This window comes from Crassostrea angulata, chromosome 8 (genome assembly GCF_025612915.1).
Source record: "Crassostrea angulata isolate pt1a10 chromosome 8, ASM2561291v2, whole genome shotgun sequence".
In the NCBI taxonomy this organism is placed as follows: Eukaryota; Metazoa; Mollusca; class Bivalvia; order Ostreida; family Ostreidae; genus Magallana; species Magallana angulata.
The window spans coordinates 16,152,066-16,176,602 of NC_069118.1; the positions used below are offsets into that span (position 1 = coordinate 16,152,066).

The window sequence follows — 24,537 nt, forward strand, 5'->3', positions numbered from 1 at the left end:
TAAACATTTTTTGGATGGTGACAAATTGAGCGCCAATAACGTGAAGCTTCAATCGCTCGCAAGGTTTAGCCCTTTAACATACTTCAAAGATGTTCCAGACCTACAATCAGATAACAGTGTAGTAATTGTTCTTCTCCATTGCTCATTAAATGATATGAAATAGGATATGTATCAGAAGTTTAATACCTAGTGTTGGTTTCAATGTACGCGGGCTCTTTTTAGAATCACTGAAGCCACCATTGCGAAACAAATGAACTTGTTTAACAGAGCGACGGTACTTTGCTACTAACTAAAGACAGAGGTATAGAAGAGTCTCGGCCAAGTGTGGGGGATAATGCCACTAATTGATCATCTCTATGTTGTATAAGGGCTTACGTGTTGAAATAATGGAAACTCCATAAAAACATTTTCCGCGCACCTTTTATGAAAGGTAAGTTAAATGTCAAGCCTCTTTCTGTTAATAGATGCGACATGATTTTAGACGCATTTCACCGCCATATGACATTACAATAGGGTATTTAAATGAATCACCAAATGAACGTTCTTTTATTTTAGAATTAAAATTTCTACAGTTTTGTTATTCAAACTATGATATTACATTTTGAATGCATGGTTAATAAAAGTATATTCCCCTCGAAAAAAGTTTGCATGTACAATGATTAAGATAAAACCCACAAATTAAAGATGTAGGAAGGTTTTAGTTCTAGAAGGACTAACATTGAGAAAATAAATTCTTACCATATAGATACTGCGTAGGCGTCGGAACCGGGGGGGGGGGGGGTGCAAAGTTAGACCTAACCATTAGGAATATAGCATCATGGAGGGTTCAGCCCCCCACTTTTTTTTCGTAGCAAAACGAAAGTGTTATTAAATTTACCTTAAAAAGATTGAAATAATACATGTAGTTAAATTGAAAATTGGAGTTATAGGTATAGTAGCCCCCCCCCCCCCCCCCCTCACACACACACACACGGATTAGAAATTTCATGATTTGGAATTTAGTTTTTGGCAGGTAAGATTGGAGTTATAGTCATAGGTACACTAGCCCCCTCCCCCCTCCCCATAGATCAGGAAATTCATAATATTGGGGAAAAAATTTAGTAGGTAACATTTGAGTAATAGGTATACTTAATTTTATTTTCAACTATTAATCATTTAATTAATTATTTTAACTGCATGATTGATTTGCAATAGCTTGTGTCGTCACTTGTAACAATTGCCCAATCCAACACGGTGACGTCACGATGTAAACGTAACAATCGTCACCAAAAAACCCCATTGTGGACAAAATAATAGTTGTTACCATTGAACAGAACTCTGCGACCCCCATTTTTTATCCCTAATTTTTAGAATCTTTTAAGAGCTTTTTTCGCGCTTTGATGGACATCTCTGGCATATTAAGCATTTTGTCAGCATGGTCCAACCGATCTGGGCATGATATAGAATATGTCACGCTCCATCTACCATTGTTTGTCATTCAATATCGATATCACACACGCGATTGACCTAATTAGTGCTATTTTAACAACTTTGTTAATTTCAACCTTACAGTTCAAAACTTCGTGTTAAAACCTGGTCAATTCTGATAAAACAACACAGAAAAATCAATAGATTTATAACGCAATGTAATACTTGATCAGAGTTTTGAAAATGATAGCCCATATAAAATGTTAATTTCATACCAAACTTTGTTGAATTTAGTTTATTAACTTTTTAAAATGATTTAAGGTTTTTTGATCCTCATGTCATGTTGTAAATTTTGAATTTACTGGGTGGGTGTAAATACAAAATTTACAACATGACAACTTGTCATGTTGTGAATTTTTTTTATTTACACCTACCCAGTAAATTCAAAATTTACAACATGACACTCAGCCTCAAAGCCAATTTTAACATAAAAATATTATTTGTCCACCAAACTTTATAGAAAAAGAGAATTAAAAAGAAATTTATTGACGGTATCCGTGCATTTTACAGAGCAATTGCAAATTTGCCCGTGATGGATATCATGATATAAAATTTTTAAAAAGTTGTACCTGTGCTTATCTGCGACTCGAAATCTTTATCTATATGTAGTAGATCTCCGTGGAACCACTAAGCCAAGCATTTCTTTGAATGACTGGTCGTAATATTAACAGTAGAAGACTGATTAATTTGTGTATATAAAGGCAGAAATTATGGTACAAATAGAAAAAACGCATATCTATAGTTATCGAACATGGCTGACGATCGGAGGTCGTTAAACCAGCCTAGAAAAAGTTGATGTAGGAAATTCGCGAAAACCTTAAAATCTGTTTTATATAAATGTAAGCCGTAGATGCAAAACAATATTGATGAATGTTAATCCGTTAATTAAACTGTAATAAATGCATGAATAGAAATTCGATAAATTATTTATAGTATCACGACACATGCACCTATCGTTATATATTTTTTCTCATAATAAAAATAAATACCCTATAACTAATAATACACAGCACCCATCTTCGCCATCTTGGATTTATTTCAAACTGTCCATCAGGGGAATTTTTGATAAAAACTCATCGGTAAAATTATTTTGCGATTCTCTCCGTCTCCCGATCGGTCATTCAACATCTAAGCCTACAACTGATTCAATCAAATGCGTCCACACCTGTCATTAATAAAAATCGCCCCTCAATTGCATCTATGTGTACTGCAGAATAATTTTACCGATGAGTTTTAAGCAAAAATTCCACCTGATGTGACAGTTTGAAATAAACCTAAGATGGCGTTGATGGGTACCGTTTGTATTATTAGTTATATGGTACTTATTTTTATTATGTGAAAAATATAATGTGGAATCATTTAATTCCGTGGGGCCAATTTTCGTGGATGGCTTAAATTTTACTGGTTCGTGGGGACGTAATTTCGTGTATTCTCATATATCTACAAAAGGAAATATGACTTTATTACCCTAATGAACAATTCGTGGAGGATGTTATTTCGTGGATGAGAGGTAACCACATATTTAACGAAAATTGAGCCACCACGAAATATAATGATTCCACAGTATAACGTCAGGTGCCTGTGAAACACGAACATGTATTATTCATTTTTCGTTCAATCGGATCATACGAAGGCACAGTTTGAACTGTTTTTCATCCCATTGTTCTTTCTAATTTGGGTGTTCATAATACAGGTATTCCCACTCAAACGATATCTTATCAAATGAAGACATTTGTTTCGGTGCATTGTCCAGAAGATTAATGGCAGCGATTCAAGGTGTGATACAAATGGTGTCGTCAACACAACAAACAAGCATGAAATAAACATATTTTTCTGTTCATTATCACATTCTCTCTTCATTCTTATACTAAGTATTTTGTTGAAAATGAATACGATTAAATTATGTTCTTATGCAAAGTGAGTTCATTTAGTAACGTACATTTTAATGCCATGCCATACCTATTTTAATTATTACACAAACTGTAAAACATGTTGAGAAATCTGACAATTGTCCATAGAGTTACCTAAGTGTGTTTTTCATTAACTGTGTTTTTCATTAACTGTCCTATTGGATCGAATGGACTTAGAGATTCAACTGTTTTTCGTCCCACTGTATTGCTAATTTTTTAACATAACGAGATCTTATCAGCCAACAGACAGTCGTCATCTCAATAAACAGGAGTTAATTCAGACATGTCTGTCTGTACATTATCACATTCGTTATGACATTAAATCATTTGACCTTTCTTTTGAATACTCCTTAACTCGGTATTTTGTTCATATTGATATTGAGAAACCGATGAATATAAGATGGAGTGCTTCACTACATTTTAGATTTGTATCGTCTGAAATATATTTTCATATGTAATGCAAGCTTTAGATTATTTTTACATGTATTTCTATCGTTAACATACGATTCTTTAGTGTTTTAAATGAAAAATGAAGAAAAAAAAGCTGTAAATTTTTGCATTTGTTTTCAATATAATTTTGTATACAATAAATCATTAATAATACGTTTTATCTTAATAAAATGTTTAAAATTAAAAAAAAAAAAAAAAAAAGTATATTCTGAATAAATTGACAATTCTCTCTCTCTCTCTCTCTCTCTCTCTCTCTCTCTCTCTTCATCTCTCTCTCTCTCTCTCTCTCTCTCTCTCTGACAAACACGGTTTGTTTATTGTTTTGGTTTTTTAACAAGATCACCAACAATGTCTATGAAGAGAGGATACTCCCGTGCTAGTCAGAACAGCCTGGACAAAATGCAGAACGGGACGGGAGATAACTCGTCATTGGGGACTGAGGATGACAGGTATAAAACTCTCAATATGACGAGGCAACATTCAACAAACAAATTTTGCTGCCAAAAAAAAAAACAACAAAAAAAACAAAACAAAACCAAAATAAACCACTATGACATTTTATGAGAAACAAAATTGGCAGTTCAATGCTTGATCTTGCACAGGAGTTTTTTTCCCTTGTAAGATTTGTTTTTCAGTACAAAGCTATATATATCTACTTGACCATAATGTAGGACCTTGACTCCATCTGTTAAAATCTCTAATCCTACTAGTCTCATGTATATACTTCATGTTCATTCATTTTAAACCATTTGAATCGTAACATAGCTGACCTGACTAATAATACTTATTTGGGATCATTAATTGCGTAAATACTTATAGCGGGTGTAGAGGGTCAATAAGCGGAGACAGTCTGTAAGATCGACCTTCTAAATACGTTGTTTAGGCGGATCCTTGTTGGAACAATCCCGTGGGGTGGCTATCTTAATGTATTAAACATCTGCACATCTCTATAGTTTTGACGTCACTGTTTTGTCAAGTGTAATCATGTAAGTGATGATATATAATAAGCCTTATCTCAACCCCAGTCTCTGGTGTAAAAATGGATCATCTTCAATATTTTCACAGCTGTACTTTGATAGTTCTAAGGACCCTCTACAGTAAATGTGTGAGCTTTTTATTTTAAAAAAATCAACGAAAATCGTACTTTCTTCTGTTCAGACATTCGTGCGGTTGTCCTTTTAAATAGCTCCTTACAAAGAAAAATCACGACTGTCTGTATATTGTGTAGAAAATTTGCGAAATGTCGCCCTGACGTCATAGTGGGAGTTTAAAACCATTTGAAGTTTTTAAATAAATCCGACTTAATAAGAATTATGAAGTTTAAACCCACTGTTTACCTGTGATGGCTTCATAACACAATCTTGGTGCTACGGAATTGTGCAAGTATTTTGCAGTGGTTGCTTTAAGACAATCGGATTTAATGCATGTAATGTCTTAATTCGGATTTATCTACTGAAATGAAGCATGTATTTGCAAAAGACAAAAACTAATAATAGATTTAAAGACAGGGAACGAACTGTGAGTTCTTTCGGATCTTCTGAGCATGAGGACTATTTCAGGGACCGGTCTGTGAGCCATGCCTCTCTAGAGTCTACAACACTGTCACTGGCAATATCCCCCAGTCCCAGCGGTACTCCCATTCCAAGCCCCAGTCCAAGTCCTAGCACAAACAGGTAGGATCTCTCTCTCTCTCTCTCTCTCTCTCTCTCTCTCTCTCTCAAACACACACACACACATACAGAGCAAACATGTCGTGATATGTGCTTATTTGTGTCGAAATAACATGTTGAATAAACATACTTTTAAGGACTCAAATGGGGACATTTAACATACACACGACAAAATACGTTTTGTAAACAATTTTGACAAAGTCCAGTACTCAACAAGATCAGGTCAACTACTTATGTATGCTCTAGTAGTGTATATTGTTTATCTACCAGTCTGACTTATGTTAGCTTCTTTTATCTTACAAAATATTAGATTATATCGTATTTCACAATTTTCTGAAATCAGTAACATTTATCTTAAAACATATGAAATGTTTGCTACTGCAATTCTCTACACTCCATCTATATAACACAGAAACATACCTATCAATATTTAAGTATGCTAGCCCATTCCCACCTGTCAAAGACTTTTTATTTCACGTTGAAGTCGATAAAAGTCATAAAAAATGAACTACTTCGTTATTCTAACCCAACAAGCGCTATAAATGATACACCATTAATTCTGAATGTTTACAAGGCACTTGATGTTTAACTTTAACAACTTTTTCTTTGGAGATAAAACCCTTCATTATGTCAACAATATTTAAACACCCGTGAAATAATACCATAGACTAACAAAACATGCACTGCATATTGTGCAGCCAAATAGAGAGGGAAATAAACGATTTTTCGATTTGGTCATTGTTACTGCTGCCCTCTTTCTCACACACACTCTCTAAAGACGAATACTAAGAACCGAATTCGAATAATATTCTATTATTCAGCATGTTTAAAACTAAAGGCACCTTAGTACTTTGGACTTTTATCCCGAAAGTAGGTATGTTAATGTTCTTTGAATGCAATAGTCTAAAGTGATAGATATACTGCCTGTAGATCTCGTGCATTCACGTGCTCGAGAAATCCATTATAGTTTCTTCTCTCGTGATATAACGTATATTTACGTGCTACAGAAAACAAGGATCTCCTACTTTTGTATAGAAAGCCACGTCACCTAAGATTTGTAATTTTTTGTGTCTGGATTTCAGTGTCCAACAGAATGGGGAGATGGGACCCCGCCGCGACTCGTCGGTCTCGGGGTCATCCGTGGGGGGTCTGTCCCGGATCCCGTCCATCGCCAAGGGCTCGCAGCTGTCCATGCAGTCCAGCTTTAACCTGGAAATAGACTCGGCCAGGGGAACCCCGGTGAGGGCAGCGGAATCCCCGTCACTCGCTAAGGAGGTCAAGAAAAAGGTACGGTAAGATTTAGAGTACTTACCAATAATGTATCTCTACTGTTATCATTTTGGGCCAGTATAACTACATCATAGTACATGTACTGTAGAACGTTCTATTGACGAATTATTTTCACAAATTTTTGGATGAGATAAATATATTTCCCTAAAACTTGTTATTCAAATAGTATACTGCTCATATTGTGTTATTTATTTAGTTTAGATTGTGCAATTCTTTTGATGATATACATGTGCCACTTTTCAAAAATAGATCATGATAACGTGAATCGTATTTCATGAATAAGTTAATATAAAAACGATTCTCGTTAAAACAAAACATTTGATTATAAGTTCCTGGTCAGTCAATGATAACCACAGACTTTTTTTTTACCATGTAAGTAGGCGAAATTAATGCCTATTTATATTAGCATTCTTAACGATCAAATCTCAAAGCAATTAAAATTCCCAACTATGAACACTATACAAGAAGGACTGCGATGATTTCTAGTCGTTTTAATTCACCTTTTAATATTTTTTTAATCAAAGTTCTCAAATGATAAGCTATTCAGAGTCTATATTCTCCATATTTAAAAAGCAAACATTTACTTTTACAATGAACTGGCCTAAAGTATTACTTGAATTTTTTCCGCCTGTGTTTAAGAAAATATTTAAAGTTTTGCATACAATACCGTATTCCGATTTTCAAACACGGTAAAACTTTAGTTTGATAAATGAAAAATTGAATTTGATGGATGTGCTTGAAGTCTTTTTTATTTAGTTGTTTTTGTTTATTGTTTTTAATTTGCTTTCGTCTAGTATTGAAAAATTGGCCAAAATACTTGTCTTATTGTAACAGTAATGTATCATATAAACAAGGAACTTACGTGTAGCATTGATGAATTAAAAATGTAATAAATTGCTACCATCAAGTAAGATAGTGTTTAAAATTATACTTTTTTTCCAAAACACACACTCCTTATTTTCTTTTTTTATTAGAATACCTTCGTCTTGGTACAGAATTCACATGTGTATCCGTGATAATTCAAACAGGGGTAAAAAGAATGAAACGCATGTGTAAAAAATTAAATTATTTAATTCTAAATTCGTTTAGAATGATTCAAAGAAGTCCTCAAATCGTCAGCTGTTGGCCCCGAAACTGGTATCTGGTTGCTGTGGTCATTTCAAGTTTCTGTTTGATATGTAGTTTATATATTGTATGATTTCATTTCAGTTTTGCTTTCTGTAGTAACGTGTGTTTTTTAACGTTTTATTACTTTAAAAAAATCCTGTTGTAAAGTTGAACATGTAAATTTTAAGGTGGCATGAGGCGTTTAGAGATATCAATCTGGATATGAGTACATCTTATGAAAAAAATAACGACGGTATTAACATTTTATAATTTTTACTATTTTCAACATTATTAAAAAAAATTATGGAAAGCTTGACTTACAGACCAAAACTTCATGTCTTACCAAAAGCGCTACGCTGTTTGACCAGAAACATGTGAAAGAAAAACAAATTGAAAATTTTTATCACGAAAGAATTGAAATGTTCAATGCCTCCCTAAAATTTCATACAACTGAATCATCTTCGTTTTCATATTTCCGTTTTGATTATGATGTTGTTAATTTGTTAGACTTGATTTTGATTAATTTTGCGTGAGTGTGTAAATCTCGTTAAGAGTTGAGAAAAATATCAGGACGTTTTCAGCAGACAACTGGTAGACTAATTGTTCATGACTAACAAAGCAGTTGCTTTAATAAAACAATAAAAAGATCAAAATATTTTAATGTTAATCCTTCATAGCATCTATCTATCTATCTATCTATCTATCTATCTATCTATCTATCTATCTATCTATCTATCTATCTATCTATCTATCTATCATTTTCGTTCTTTCTGTCTTCCATTCAAACATTGATCCTTAATACACAATGTTGTATTATTTTTAAGATTTTACAAGCAGCAAAAAAGAACGATACGGAATTGTTATCCCGACTTTTGGCGGAGTTTCCCGAGGCGGACCTCACAGCTGTAGATGAAGTCAGTACTCATTCTGAAGAATCATTTTAATTTGCGGGGGCCAACTCTCATGGGTTATGAATATTGTACAACTAGGGTTTTAAAATATGTTTTCGTTTTTAAGCATGACTGAATAATTAATACAGATAATTCCATAATTTGTTAGGGATGTAAATTCGTAAATACGGGATACACACAGAATCTAGTAAAATTGAGCCACTCAATGATCTACTTGTAACTGATAATTCCAATCATGCAAGGTCTACATTTTTTGTGCAATGATACCTTCCTTATGTAAAAAGTATATACCCTCGTGTATTCGTTTACACCATTGGAATCTGGTCATTTTACAGAATGGTAAAACAGCTTTACATCACTGCGCAAACAATGCCGACGCTAGCAACACGGACACATTGCTGTCACGAGGGGCGCAACCCAACACCATCGATAAGGTACAGAATCTCTGTAAAATCTCAGACTACAGAATTCAGTGTGATCTGAAACATTCTGAAGATATTACTTTCAACATGATTTTGTTTTTGTTTGTAGAATGGTCAGACGCCGTTACACATTGCCGCCAAGAAAGACGCCGTGGAGGTCATTGAGATGTTGGCTGTCAATGGCGCCTTACTAGATTACCCGGATGCTGTAAGTCACATGATTAATTATTTTCACTAAAAGATGGTTTAGACTAGTTAACTGACAATTAGCGTAAAATAAAACTACAACATGATAAGAACTTACAGGCAATGCATATCATCTAAAGTTTTTTTTCGCAAACCGCGAACAATCAATTTGATTGTGTCTATATTGTTTCGATTGATTAGAAAACTGGCCAAACGGCTCTACACTACGCAGTGGCCAAGAACTTCCTGTCCAGTGTTCAGATTCTGATTTTTAGCGGCGCTGACTCGAATGTTAAAGACAAGGTAAGAATGATAGGTAGGCATGTCGCTCTTTTTTCCTCCTATCACACACTTATTGTTTGTGACTGTCTTTCCAAATGACCTTGTTTAATATCCGGCTGTTTACTTAGAGTTTTGACTTTTAAAAAGTATAGCTAGTTTCTTACAAAGGTCAATTAAAGCCCACGTATTTCCTGAGGACAATCTTTCTAATGTTGACAAAACAAAGTTTTTGATATCGCTTTCGAATATCAAGAAAACAAAGTATGCGTTCTGAAATTCTTTCTGATACATGTAAATACAGTATATGTACAAACTATTCAAAGCTTTAAAAATTAGTAAGATTTACTGTTTTTTATGTTGTGCTATGGTTTTGTGACTAGTTCCGTAACTGAATCATCTAACTAAAGAAGAATCTAAAGCTTTAGTAAAAGTTGTTTCTTTACTAATTTTTAGATCTAATCTATGTTGTATTCTGGGGTTTTTTTTCACAGCAAGGACGCACGCCCCACATCGTGTGTCGTTCTAAGGAGATGCGTACTTTGCTATCCATGAACAGCTCGGCCGCGGCGAATGTGTCCATGGGGTGAGAACAATCTTATCTTTACAGAGTGTGCCACCTTTAAAATTTGTTTAACTCTGTTATGATTGTTAATGCATGAAATTTAATATAGAACCATTTTAACAAGACCTTGGACTTTCAGTAGGACGTAACTATCTATTTCTTGCATCAAAACAAGTTGAAAATAAGTTGACGCTTGCTTCAAGCGAAATACACACCGACTGGTAGTCCTAGCTCAAAAGCCAGACAAATCTTGTTGATTTCAAAAATCCATGGCTGAGTGGGATACAATGAAATAGACAAGCCTACGTTACACTGCTGATTGACACAACTACCAAAAGTCCAAGCTTTTGTTAAAACGGTTCTATTATCAATGCATGGGCGTTTTCACAGCACAAACCAAAGTTGAAAATTGTTTTTCAATATACCTCATTTTTTCTTCATTATTTTTTAGAGAGGGTGTTTCGTCATATCATGTATCTACATTTTGGTGTTTTCAATAAGAAATTTAAATGACGAAATACTGTTAAAATAGGGAATAATGCAAACTCACGAGAAAATGTTATCTCAGTTCGTTTCATTTATCCTTTTCCTTTCAAATCTAGAGAGATGATGCTACAAACAGTTGAAATAATAGGAGGTGCAAAGACATATTGTGATAGACTAGACATTACGATCGACTTCAACTCGGGTGCTGTCGGGGACAAGTTCTCAATGATGTGCAGACGACAACCAATCGATTTTTGTGACGTCAGTTTTAATTTTGGCGCGTCAGAGGAAGTCATAAGTGATGTGATCACTTACCGTGTTCAGAGAAAGGGACGCAAAACTTTGTGTATTTTCACGGTGCCTATATATTGCAAGCCATTAAGCACAGAGGAAGTGATTCTAAAGAGCAACGAGGGACACGCCTTAATTGTTTCAAAAGTGTTTGAAAAGGATAAGGTACGCGATTGGTTTGCATATAAAAAATTGAAAGATTCTTCCAAGATGCACTACCGTGTATAGGATATTTTTGCCAGATTATTGTATTGCTCTTAATCATAAACGCGTATGTTTAGATTTTGTTGAGCCTTATGGGAATTTTAAAAATGATTCTGGTGAATATAAACAAGGTTTAAGTTCTTATAATAAAGATTTTTTTTTAAAAACTAACTGATATTGGATACTGTATAAGAAAGACGATGAAATATATAGATATTGAATTACAGGTATTCTACTGTGAGGTACCTTTTGATCTTCCGGAACTGAATGCCTTTGTTTTTGTGGCTCGTACAAAACAAGAATCGTTTACAGCAACCAGTGATAACGTCACTATTACGTCAGAGGTTAATGATAAGGTCAAGCTGATTTTACCAAAGGGAACGTTTGAGGGCCCAACAAAACTATTTTTCCAAGTTAGTACAATTAGCACAGAGTGCTTAGATATAACTTTAACCAAAACATTTTTCCCCAATGCCTTTTATTTGATTTCATAGGGTAAATTGTTGTGGGCAAATATAAAATTGAAGCAACTGCACTTGTTTAATAAATCTCATTTGATTTTAAGTTGACAAAAAACTTGACTTACACATTATGGATTAAACAACCAAATTAATTTTGTAAAGGTTACTGAACCACCAAACGCCGATATCTTGGAGACTTCGGAGATGAAGGATGTGTACTCCATTACACCGTTCGTTCGGGTGGAAGCGGAAAATCACGTGGGTCCCAAACAAGATGTTCAACTCCAGCTCCCTCTACCGGAGGAGTACGGCGTAGGCGGAACCATTAAGATATTTACCTCTAACGTATATGAAATAGACGATATAAGTGAAAATAGTTGGACTCTCTTAGATACAAGATGTAATGTGACCAAAGATGCTATTTCATTCGATTCACGGACGTTTTCATTGTAAGAGTTTTGAATTTATTTTATTATTCAACTATTTTTTATTAAATTTTCTGAAATGAAACTCCTTTTTCAAAATCATCTCATGCACTTCTTTCATAAATTAAGGGGTTTTTCAGAAAGGAATCAAAATTTAACCATTATTTTGCAAAGAATTAACTTTGAATTTTCTTTGCAATATCGTTTCAGGAAGGTTGCAGTTGAAACAAAGAAGGATGTTACTTTTGAAACTCTTCGACCACAAGTTCACTCCATGTTTCAGAAGGCACGTAAGAGGGACCACACGGTAGCGTTTGTCGCCATGTCCAAAAGACTGGAAGAATCTGATTCCTTCCAAGTAGCCATAGAGTGTGCAACGATAGACAGAGTTGATGATTGCAAAAGTTTCTGGCTGAACGAAGGGTTTAAAGATCAGCGCCCCAAGAAATCCCAGTCGTACACGATCAAATCCAGAGAGCAGTTCATTCTGTTTGTAAAAAATCTCAAGCTAATGAGAGACTCGGAGGATATACAGTTCCAGTTTCACGCCAGGCGGCGGAACTTCCAGTGTTTTACCGTGGAAACTTCTGCTCAAGTTAAAAAAGTAACCGGACAAGTCCAAGTGATGAAAATCCTTCCAAACCCGGATCCGGATCAGTTTGGAGAGGTCAAACGGAAAACGAAAAGCATTACAAATATACCCATAAATCTTTCAAAGGAAGTGGAAGGTGAAGAAGAAGAAGAAGAAATGGAAGAGGAGGAAGAGAAAGTACATGAAGTTCTTCCCCCAGTGGAGACTCAGAAACCTCCCAAATCTTCTCCCAAGCCCTCTCATAAACCCGCACCCAAAGCTATCACCCCCAGCAGGAACTTGATTCCGAACGACGGGCCGAGTGAACCCACCAGTCGTACCTCCATCGCCGTCATGAAACAGAAGAGCTTTGATTTTACCTTAAGTGAGAAAGGAGACCCTTCTTTTAAAGGTGCGTTTTAAAACAATTGGTCGTTACTGTATAACTATAGGGGTTTTTATTTACAAATGAGTGGTGATTTCGTGCTAAGTGTTGGAGTATCAACTTTACCACAAAAAATTCTATTCCCCAAACATAATTAAAATATAGCAAAAAATCTGTTCTTTTTAAATCACATAGTGAAGATTGGAATGAACCTACTTTGAAAAGAAAGTTATAATACAATGTCGTGAGTTTAATTATTGCATTCGTTTTCAATTTACAAGTGTGTTTTGCATCTCTCGAAATAATTCTTATTTTAGAAAGTTTTTTAACGTTCATCCAATAATGTAAAACTATAATCTCATTTATTCTGCAATGGTTTTGATTAGGTTTCACTGATGACAAGTTCCTGCGGGAACTCTGTAAGGAGCTGGACGAGGAGTGGTATAAGGTGGCTGTACTGATGGGCTGGAACTACGCCGATATAGAGCGGATGGTCACGGAAAATAGTCCCTCCCAGGACGAACTTATCTGGCATGTAAGTACTCGGCGCATGCAACAATTCCCCCATGCATCCTAAATGCAAACTTTTGTGTTATTTGGGTTTTTTTTCTTATTTCGGGGGGGGGGGTGTTCTTTATGCGATAATATTCATAAATGCAAGGACTATATCACTTTTTTCGAAATGAAAATAAGTAATGGTCGTATTCTTAATACTTATCATCCAGAAAACACGAAAACACATGCATGAATTCATTTAAATTTTAGTTTCTGTTGTCGTGGAGAAACATGTGTAAAACCAAAGACGACCTGGGACTTCCGGTTCTAGTCACTGCACTCTCCAAGGGAGGGAGGAAGGATCTGTGTACCGTCATTACCCTTGACCTCCGGGAATGGTAAATATCCCTCTCAAGGGCGTTCCTTTTCAAAGCTTTAAACTTTCAACCCTTTTGGATGGATTAAGTATAATAAAAATGTTTAGTAAGTTCTGTTTTTTATAACAGGATATCTAACGAGGACAATAAGAAGACCAAGTTCTACAGATGGGCAATAAAAGCTTTTGATAATTCCGACCTTATGAACCCAGGGGGTAAATAGAGTTTGTGCACAAGATAAAACATTTGAAAAATAAAAAAATATATACGCATGGACTATCGGTTGTTTGCCAGTAATTTACGCTAATGATATATGTGAAGAAAAAAAAATTGCCATACAATAGTAAATTATAAGAAGAAATTGAAAATCTTTTTTAATTCTGAGGACTTGATTCAAATTATCTAATGTTAAGCAAAACAATTTTCGTTATTGCTCTCTTTTTGTACATAAAATTAATAGTTCATCGCAAATTAGGTTCACTAGCTTATTTATTGATGGTTTTGGTCTCACCTGTAGACTACCCACCCCCTCTCTCTGACCAGTTCCTGGTTTTACTGGTGGACATGATCAAGAGTCAGATGGACATCATGGAGCCCCTAGGTCTCACTCAAAAAGAGGTCGAGCGAGTCATGGCGAGCAACCGCTACAAGGGGCTCGATGAGAAACTGCTCAAGGTTTGTAACGACCCTTTTTTAGTTCTCCGCGAAAAACCAAAAATGTGTAGTTTTATTTAGTTAATTTAAACTTAAATGTAACAGTCAAAATTGTTGATTTATTGCTTTAGAATACTTTAAATTCGTGGTGTTGAATTTTTAAGGATGGTGAATTTCTTTAAAATGTGTTTGCGTGTAATTTCATCAATTTACTTTAAATTTTCGTATCTTCATATAAATACTTGTAGTGTACATGTATGTGTACATATGTAAAGACTCTATGACATAACTCGTTGGGAATGTTAATTCGTTGGCGAAGAGTATTTACAAAGTCCACAAAAATTTAGCAACCGTGCATTTCCTCAGTAAAAAAAAGAAAGAGCTGTTTCCGCTTTTTCAGAAAAATAAGAATTAAAATCAGTTGATTCTTGACTTCTTTGAAATCATTCCTGGTGAACACAAAGAGTGTATGTATATATTCTGACACAGTTTCGATAAAAAATAATAACTTTCAGAAAAAACGTTTAATGCCTTTCTGAGTAATTTAAGTTAAATTTTATTTGTTGTTTAGTTATTCATTATGGGTAGAGAAAAGGCATCATTGAAAAAAGACTACCTCAAAAAGATGGTTCGGGTATTCGATCATTACGGCCTACAAGAAGCTAAAAGATGGCTCGTCATCGCATGTAAAAAATGGTAAGTCCAGAAACTAAGGCAAGAACAAAGTAAGCAATGGCTGATAAGTTGTTTTTATGGAGGCTGGATGGTCAATAAATTCACAATTGACTCCTCCTAAAATGGTATAATGAAATTGTTAAGCTATACACTATACAATGTAACTTAGTAAGAGAAAAATACCCCTCATTAAACATTAAAACTTGGGTAAAATACTCCTTTCTTTTAAAGGAGTTCAATACAGTGTAAAAATGACAAAGACTGCTGAGCCCTCATAAGCAACAAATGTGATAAAATGTCAATATATGAAATGAATGTTTAATGCCCCTTTACCTTCTTTGCTACTTTATTGAGGATTTTTTCTTTTATTTATTGTTTTCATCTAATTGCAAATGATTGATAGAGATCTGACCCTGTGGCCAAAGAAATTGCACGCGAGTTCACTTAATTTTGATTTCACTGTATATTCCTTTTACATACTAAGTGAGAGTAAGCTCAAAAGCGAGCTCTACCAAGTAACATGACCTAACCTCCTGTAGACCAGTTCTACATACATAGTTATATCCCTGTGACTTTTTAGGTCTTTCCACCTTTCAGGTGAAAGACCTTTTGTTTTCTTTATGTTTTTTATTATTCTTATAATTTTTCTTTTCTATTTTCCTTGGGACAACTTTTTTATTTCAAGAGATATTGAAACAATTTGTTCTTTATGTTATTGGCCATTAAAAGTTATGGTACCAAATGACCCTTTGCTTGATCACTCCCAGAACTTACAAAGTTATTGCCCTTGTGTACGAAAAGCTTGTTATCGCTACTCCTCTGAAACCATAAGAGATAGAGACTTGGAACTTTTACCAATGTCTTCAGTACACTTAGAGGGTTCTTCAATCTACTAATACCGAAAGGATCTGAGCCCCCCTTCTATCAGTTATTGCCCCTGAAAGTATTTGAATTTCCATAAAATCACTTCCAACTTTTTTATTATTTATCATAGAGACTTCGGACCACTTGGGATGGAAGCGTCTACCTTGGCCAAACAAAATGACATAAAGGTCAAAGGTCAAGGTCATCTGCAAATCTCTTAATTAATGAGTTTTTAGATCTCTTTTGTTTAGGATGGAAGAGAAAAACTTTTTCATGGATGTAGTAGGACATCTTAAGACATTTCAAAATATATCCCCTTGGCTCCTTCTTATAAATAGTTACAGAGTTATTGCCCCTTTTGTACGAAAAGCTTGTTATCGCTACTCCTCTGAAACCATGAGAGATAGAAACTTAAAACTTTTACCAATGTCTTCAATACACTTAGAGGGTTCTTCAATCTATTCATACCAAAAGGATCTGAGCCCCCCTTCTGGTAGTTATTGCCCCTGAAAGTATTTACATTTTTATAAAATCACTTCCAACTTTTTTATTATTTATCATAGAGACTTCGGACCACTTGGGATGGAAGCGTCTACCTTGGCCAAACAAAATGACATAAAGCTCAAAGGTCAAGGTCATCTGCAAATCTCTTAATGAGTTTTTGTGTCTATTTTGTTTAGGATGGTAGAGAAAAACTTTTTCATTGATGTAGTAGGACATCTTAAGGCATTTCAAAATATCACCCTTTGACCCTTACCATGTAACAATTATAGAGTTATTGCCCCTATTGTACAAAATGCTTGTTATCGCTACCCCTCATTAACCGTTAGAGGTAGAGACTTGAAACTTTTAATAATGTATTCAGTACACTTAGACGCTCGTTCAATCTATCATACCGAAAGGGTCCAAAGTCCCTTTTATAGCAGTTATTGCCCCTGAAAGTTTGAACAATCAATAAAAACATAAATAACTTTTGAATCAATAATCAATGATATATCGGACCACTTGGTATTGAAGCGTCTACCTTGTCAGATCAAAATGACATAAAGGACAAAGGTCAAGGTCAAGCAATAAAAATTTGCAAACTTAATCGTTTGACTCTTTTTATGAAGTAACGCAGAGAAATATTGTATTCTATCGAAGCAATCGTATGTCAAAAAAACAAAACAAAGAGGTGGAAAGACCTCTAATTGTTCGAGAACAATTAGTCTACTAGTTGTAATTGGTATTAGTTTGGTCTTAGTATATGATTGTATTATTTTTTAGGCTTGAGGACAATGAAAAGAGCGGTGACCCACTTTACGAGGACGTGAATAATGTGATCAAAAGTATCGGCTCAGCGCCACACCCACACTGAATCGCCCCTAACCTTTTTCATACTCCTAAATTGTAAACCAAGCAAACCCGGTCTTTCATTTTTTTTTTTTTGTTACTCACGTGTACAAAAACTTGTTCTGTGACATTTTACATGTTTTAAGAATAGTCTTGCTCTTATTATGCGTGTGTGAAAATGTTTGTGTAAGGTTTAGTTTGCTGAATGTGTGATCCATGAAAGTAGAAAAAAAGTATGTATTTTCATTTTGTGTGCTATTTGATTTACACAGACACATGTCCCTTGATTTACATGAAGTTCTACATTTATACGCCTCTTTCAATTTGGGTTCATTTACATGTGTTATTACAGCGGCGAGCGTGTGTTTTAACTTTTGAAGTATGTGTGTTACTTTTGACGCAACTCGCGACATATATGACATCATTTACACATTTTGCGATGAAATATCAGTATGTTGTTGAGATATTTATTTCGGGTAAACATCAACATTCAACTGTCAATATATATAATATTTTGTAAGTTTGTTGTATTAACACATCAAAAATTGATATGATTGTTTACGTTGCATTTATAAATAACATTTTAAAATGACGTTTTACGTTGATTGGGATAACATTTTTACAAACAGTTTGTTTTTCAATGTTGTTTCAACATATTCAGTCATTAATTGAATATTCCTAGTGCTTGTAAGAGCTAGAATACAGAACACAAGTGAATGTTACATTGTTTTTATCAATAAAGATGTTGACAAAAATATGAGTAATTCTTGTTATTCATAAACAGAATTACTATATATATATATATATTCGAGCCCGAGAAATTCTACAGAAAGAATGGCAGTGAAGTAATATATGAAAACGTTTATCGTGTTGGTGCCTGTGTTAACACGTGCCTACATTGCCAAGGGGAAATTTTTAATTATAAACGTTCTTTTTTTTTCTTTCTCGGGCTCGAATTCTTAAATATAAAGATGTAGCTGCCACGTTTTGATCCGGTGTTTAAACATTATCTAGCTTTTATATATTATTTAGTTTAGTTTAGTGCTAGTTTTGTAGATGTTTTTCTTCTTTCTTATGTAGTTTTTATTTTGTTGTCCTGAAGAAGGGACGGGTTGTCCCGAAAATTTGACAATATTTTACTTTATTGTTCGTGTCGTTGGTTATTTTTAGTGCTTTTATATATATATATATATATATATATATATATATATATATATATATATATATATATATATATATATATATATATATATATATATATATATATATATATATATACATAAATATATATATATATATCTCAACAGCTGCTTCGAAATGAAAAAAAAATGATTAGAAACAATCATTACTTTATGTCAATTCATATTAATTTCCAGATATTTCTGTGATAAAACAATTCATTGTTAACCTAGATGTAAATTTGGGAGAGGGTAGCAATCACTACAGAAAGAGTAGCAGTGAAGTAATATATAAAAACGTTTATCGTGTTGGTGCCTGTGTTAACACGTGCCTGCATTGCCAAGGGGAAATTTTTAATTATAAACGTGTGAATAAATTTTTGCATTGAAGTACACTGAAAAATTTCAAACTCAGTTAATCTAGCTAAACATTTGAAAAATCTGCTCCGCAACAAGTTGGTCCTGGATTACTGGTTGGTTGAAGTAGTTCTGGTTAATGACGTGAATGAGTTGAGGTCGCCTCTTTACGTTGAAATCCATCAGCTTACTCAAAACAATGGAATAGTGAACACTACAGCGCTCCCGGTCCTCTTGGTACAGGAGCGTGTCCCCCGGGCAGTTTCCGTGGACGTCCGTGGCGGATTTAGTCACTACTTCCGTGAAGGGGGGCTGCTTGGTCAGCGCATAGAACATCAGTACCCCAATACTCCAAACGTCTATGAGACGCGGATCGTAACCATACGGAATCGGTTCGGATAGTCGACAGCTTAGTTCCGGCGGAACAAACAGAGGGTCGTAGCGGGTTAACTTAAAATTAGATCTCTTGTCGGCAGAACCAAAATCGGCTATTTTGATACATAAACCTTCGGTGATCAAAACGTTCTTGTAATTCAAGTCTCCATGAACGTAATCATTCGAGTGAACGTAGTTGACCGCGGATATTAACTCCTCCATCCATTTGTCTAGCTGTAGAAGAGGTACGTACTCATCAATTAAGTTTATCAATGCGTATAAATCGCACCGAGCCACATCCATAGTCATGACTGCACTGTGACCACGGACGCTAAAATCTAGGGCCCAGACTTTCAAAATGTTCTCATGACAAAGAAACCGCATTATCATATACTCTTCAATAAGGTTGTCGCGATGGGTCAAGGGTACGACCTTGAATGCCACAGGAACACGATTTGTGGCGCAATATCCGGTGTAAATAAGACCCCTCTCACTTCTGTATAGTTCTTTATGAAATACCAAAATATTCCTTACGCCATGGCCGTTTTCCACAAGCAAAATATTCCCAGATTTTCTGTATTTTTCTATTACCTTCGAATCCAAACAAAACATTGAAAAAAGTATTGTTATAAAAAAAAATCAAAGTACAATTTAAACAAAAAATTAATGAATTAAATTATCACTAAAGATAACCTTTGAAATCATTAAATACTTTTTGGTCCCTTTCCACACTAACTTCAATTTTGAAAATTAAACATTATGACAAATAAAAGTTACAGGTGTGTAATTAGTGCCGATTACTTACATCGATAGCAGAACTGTTTGCCGTGCTCTTCCTATAACAGCACTGAAACGGTTGCTTTATCCGTCGAATTAGCCAATTTCCAAACGGCATGCTTGGAATCTCACACATTTGATGATTGTGACGCCATGTATTATGACGTCATAAAACTGATATGTAACAATGATTTGATTGTCACAACTAACATCAATTTCTTTATAAGAATCACTGATTTATTTATAAGTTCTGGCCACGCATAGTCACCAATTTTCTTCATATTTCATACATAGACACTCTTAGGTGTAAAACGCAAACAGACACTAAACGTTGGTTGCTAGGGTGCCATGGTAATCGAGGCTAAAGGTGGAAACATAGCAAACCTTACTACCTCAAAGCCATATTAGGAGGCTTTATCAACTAATATAAACTTTCAAAGACATCAACAGCCTTTGTCCTATTGTCAAAATTGATCGAGAAACCAATACTTTTACAATGTTAAAATGGAAACCATTAACTATTTTTTAAAATCGGGTTTTTTTACATTTCTTTAATAAGTCGAAATGGGACATTTTCAAATTTTTACACCCTTTTAAATGTCTATGCAAGTAACATGCTGTAATTCCTGATATTAGAAAAATTTAGTGATTGTTTTTGTTGGAACATTTAAAAATATGCCTAAAATTTCATTAACAACCCGATAAGCTTTGTTACCAACTTATTTTTCAGCTACATGTAGTTACCATAGCAACGGTTCTTAATTGTTTATTTTTCAAATTCTCTATAGCAAAGTCATAATTATACTGCGTACTAAAATTCAAGATTAGATTTTGCATTTTTAAATTCAAATAAAATGAAGAAGAAATCGTATTCAACAATTTTATTTAGTTAACACGGAAACACTTTAAAAGTATGGCTCCGTATTGCCACCTTTCGTAAAACAACAAGTTGTTTTCAAAATATATTTTACCCTGGAAACCCCTGATTGTTAATATTTCTCACAATATGTTTAAAACATATGCATTGAAATGATATTTCCACAGTATGCGTGTTATCTTTCAGAGTTAGAAAAAAATACGATTATGAAACATCTATCTAAATTGTTCAAACTCGGCTTCTTTTTAATTTATCGTCTTTGATCCTCTTCACAACTAATTAAGAACGTCTATTGACGTAATCGTTCAGCTATACATAATGAATGTCAATTAGCACATATGCTTTAGTTGCTAATTTCTAATAAATGAACTGACGTGTAGGCTCGATCAGGTATAAATATGGAAAATAATACTCAAAGACAACATATAATAAATCCAAGCCTAATGGATAACAACTTTGCATCATCAATGGAAAGCACAAATCAAGAAATAAATACGGACAACTTTATCGTTCCCGAAATGGAAGAAATATGGCGTCGAGCGAGCGATTCAAATGAAATCGAGGCTTTGTTTCAAATGTTGAAGAGCGAGCTTCTTACAAACGAAGGTGACAGCCAGTCGGTCGACAATAATTATGCGAATAACGGTAATTATTGATTTTTCGTTTATTTTACAGATACAATGTGACCAATGAAACTATAACAGCAATAATTCCTAATCAACTATGTTTACAAAGGATTATTTGTACCTATTTTATTTTTTACTAGTAAAATACTCTTGCTATTTAGACCCAAAGGTAGCTAAACACAGTTTCGTATAAAATCCGGGGGAGGGGGGGTTCTCTGGGGAAAAGCATGATGGGTAGGGATTTTCCTGCTATTTTTATGCGGTATCCATGAAAATTCGAATACATGAAAAAAGTAGGTAGAAAAATTTTAAAAATTAATTTTGTGAGACTCTAAAATAAAGGGAGGTAACTCCAAAAACATCCGGATTTTACACATGCAGAATCTTATGAATTTCTTAGCGGGTAACATAGCTCTTTAAAAAGCTGGCGAGTGTACCCTGAAAATATTATGAAATGATGCCTAAGGGCTTGTTCTTGAAAATGTACAGAAATTAAAATGGCTGATTTGGTTGCATTCTGCTTTTAGGGGTAGCCTAAAATGAATGGGTGCACTGCATTTAGAGGCATCCTTTTGTCTATTTTCCGCATGTTTTGAGTGCCAAATAAATTCTAGCATTAAATTACATGTTCATTATTTTGAAATATTTAAAAAAATTCACGATTTTATCTTTATATTGATATATAGATATATATGTAACATGTTTTTACAATTTATTTTTATAAGGGTCAGTTTTGCTTGCCCCTCATCTGAAAACGGCTTTATAACGTTACATATAAAACTGTGTTTTGCACCCAAAAAGCAAGAAAAAAAATTAGTGAATTTGGTTTTATGCTTCAAAAGAAAACACAAAATTTGATTAAATTGTATTGTTTTACAATTCATCAAACTATCAACTTATCTACGAACAGATCAGCTGGCCTATCTGAATTCTAGCGAGAACAACGACCTGTTGGAGGAAATTTTTGCGGAGACACAACCCAACGAGTGTACTATTCAGAACGATGCTGCTGACGAGAGGCAAGCAATACTAATGGATTTTGACTGTAGCGTGTTCGAATGTAAATCGGAAGTTGATGACAACAGAAACTTCGTATGGTCACAAGACTCTGAAGTCCAAGCTATGGCTCATGTGTGAAAATAACCTGTTTGATGGCTTATAAACATATTTCATATACATGATAATTTGTAAACATCTATTGAATTCATTTACAGATATTAAAAATGTGTTGTGATTTATTAAAAATAAAAATAATTTCAGGATGTTTGAGTTAAGAAGACTTTTCTGTAAAAGAGACGGAGAGAAAAAGGCTGATTGCTCTAGCAGTAATTTCATTTTACTTGAAAATCATATAACTATTAGAAATTGCATGTAGGTGTTTAAACCGAGTGATAATGATTAATTAATCAACACTGTCTTACGTTCAAGGAAATAGATGAAAACTGAAATAATTATTTAACAGTTATTCTAATCGCCTACTCCTCTAAAGACAAACAAGACAGCTGTTAATTATAAGGGACGAATCGTTTTTATGTCACCCTAAATGTTAATGACAGTTTTCTCCCAGTTTTCAAAATCAAACAAAGTTGCTGCTGTGAGAAGTTCACAACAAACAGGGTTGATTAATTGATGACATAGGGTACCAAAAAAACTCATAAAGTTTTTTTAAAAATACTTATACATGTAGTTGCGCGGATAACATGAACCATCATATCCTCCTTTTATTTTTTCTTTCGTTAAGCAATGAATGCTTATTTTTGGATGTCGGCGGTCCAATGGCACACCAGACGGTGCAGACAAATTAGCGCGCCGCGGTATTCAATTTGTCTGCACCGCTTGGTGTGTCATAGGACCTTCCCTATGCGTAGAGTCTATAAGACTAATTCATTGCCTATAATTTATCTTTTTCACTCTTCATTGTACTTAAAAAACTGTCATTTGACCTTAAAAATTACGTAAAATTATACAAAATTCAAACGTAACGTCAGGCTATTGAAACGTTTTTTAAGTTAGTCTTACTATGACGTAGTTTGTTTAGCCAATCAGAAAGCGCGTTACAACCAGAATTAAATTATTTTTGAATGAAAGAAATACTTTTTATTAGCGAACTGTTTCAAATGCACGATTTAGGAATTGCTTATTTTACTAATGAGTATTGATAACTTAGATTATTATACTTTCATGTTAAATACTGAAATCTGATTGGTTTAGACGCAATTGATAGTCCGTTCTATTACCCTCAGCGTTAGCAACACACTTAGCAACAGGTAACACAACGAATTGTTACATGCGCGTAAATTATGCGCGTACGGTTCGCCGTAGAATTCACGTCATTTCTATATAAAAGCAATATAAAAATTCTCTAAAATTAAGACATTCAGTATAATAAAATAAATAGTGCCTGTTTGGGAGGATAACAGTTGAAATTGACACCCCTCGAAAACCATTGTCAACCTCCGCTTCGCGTCGGTTGACAATGGTTTCCTTGGGGTGTCAATTTCAACAATAAAAAAAATCAAACCAAGAGAAAGATTCGGCAATGATTTCTCAAAATAAAAATTTGAATCATTTGAAATTTTTTGAAATTAAGAACGTTCATAAGAATATATCTTTCCCTTTGATAGAAAATATGTTTTCTTCTATAGGTATGCAAGGTGGGTTTCATATAAGCTAAAAAGTCTTGAATTTTTAGAGAGGATTTTTATTTGTTAAAATCTGAATCACATACATTTTTAAAAACGGCGAGAAAAAAAATGATTTTTCGAGCAAAAAAAAATCATTGATTAAGCTAGCTGTCTTACTCTTTGACAAAATTTGTGAACAGTTTAAAAGTTTTCTTAATACATACAAACAGGTTTCGAAATTTAACG

General features: G+C 34.2%; 3 protein-coding genes across 5 annotated transcripts; 2 read left to right on the forward strand and 1 right to left on the reverse strand.

Moving 5' to 3' along the window:
* Positions 1-64: 64 nt before the first annotated feature.
* LOC128160023 (uncharacterized) lies at positions 65-18,237 on the forward strand. 3 transcript variants are annotated; one of them, XM_052823269.1, is made up of 21 exons: positions 65-430; positions 3,161-3,243; positions 4,166-4,276; positions 5,387-5,500; positions 6,580-6,784; positions 7,877-7,924; positions 8,719-8,808; positions 9,141-9,239; positions 9,337-9,435; positions 9,615-9,716; positions 10,187-10,278; positions 10,860-11,199; positions 11,466-11,651; positions 11,862-12,148; positions 12,335-13,107; positions 13,467-13,615; positions 13,846-13,973; positions 14,082-14,167; positions 14,470-14,627; positions 15,178-15,302; positions 17,412-18,237. In XM_052823269.1, exons 3-21 carry the CDS (start codon positions 4,176-4,178, stop codon positions 17,500-17,502), a joined length of 3,273 nt encoding a protein of 1,090 aa, XP_052679229.1. In that variant the 5' UTR covers positions 65-430; positions 3,161-3,243; positions 4,166-4,175; the 3' UTR covers positions 17,503-18,237. The 3 variants fall into 3 exon arrangements, with proteins under 3 accessions (XP_052679229.1, XP_052679228.1, XP_052679230.1); XM_052823268.1 differs by lacking the exon at positions 3,161-3,243; XM_052823270.1 differs by lacking the exons at positions 3,161-3,243; positions 7,877-7,924.
* A 617-nt stretch (positions 18,238-18,854) lies between these two features.
* LOC128160112 (serine/threonine-protein kinase ULK3-like) lies at positions 18,855-21,305 on the reverse strand. The gene is made up of 2 exons (XM_052823378.1): positions 20,193-21,305; positions 18,855-19,978 (listed from the first exon to the last, which is right to left on the reverse strand). Exons 1-2 carry the CDS (start codon positions 20,298-20,300, stop codon positions 19,076-19,078), a joined length of 1,011 nt encoding a protein of 336 aa, XP_052679338.1. The 5' UTR covers positions 20,301-21,305; the 3' UTR covers positions 18,855-19,075.
* A 119-nt stretch (positions 21,306-21,424) lies between these two features.
* On the forward strand, positions 21,425-22,930 carry LOC128160113 (uncharacterized). Its single transcript, XM_052823379.1, has 2 exons — positions 21,425-21,686; positions 22,578-22,930. Exons 1-2 carry the CDS (start codon positions 21,440-21,442, stop codon positions 22,802-22,804), a joined length of 474 nt encoding a protein of 157 aa, XP_052679339.1. The 5' UTR covers positions 21,425-21,439; the 3' UTR covers positions 22,805-22,930.
* The last annotated feature ends 1,607 nt before the right edge of the window (positions 22,931-24,537 follow it).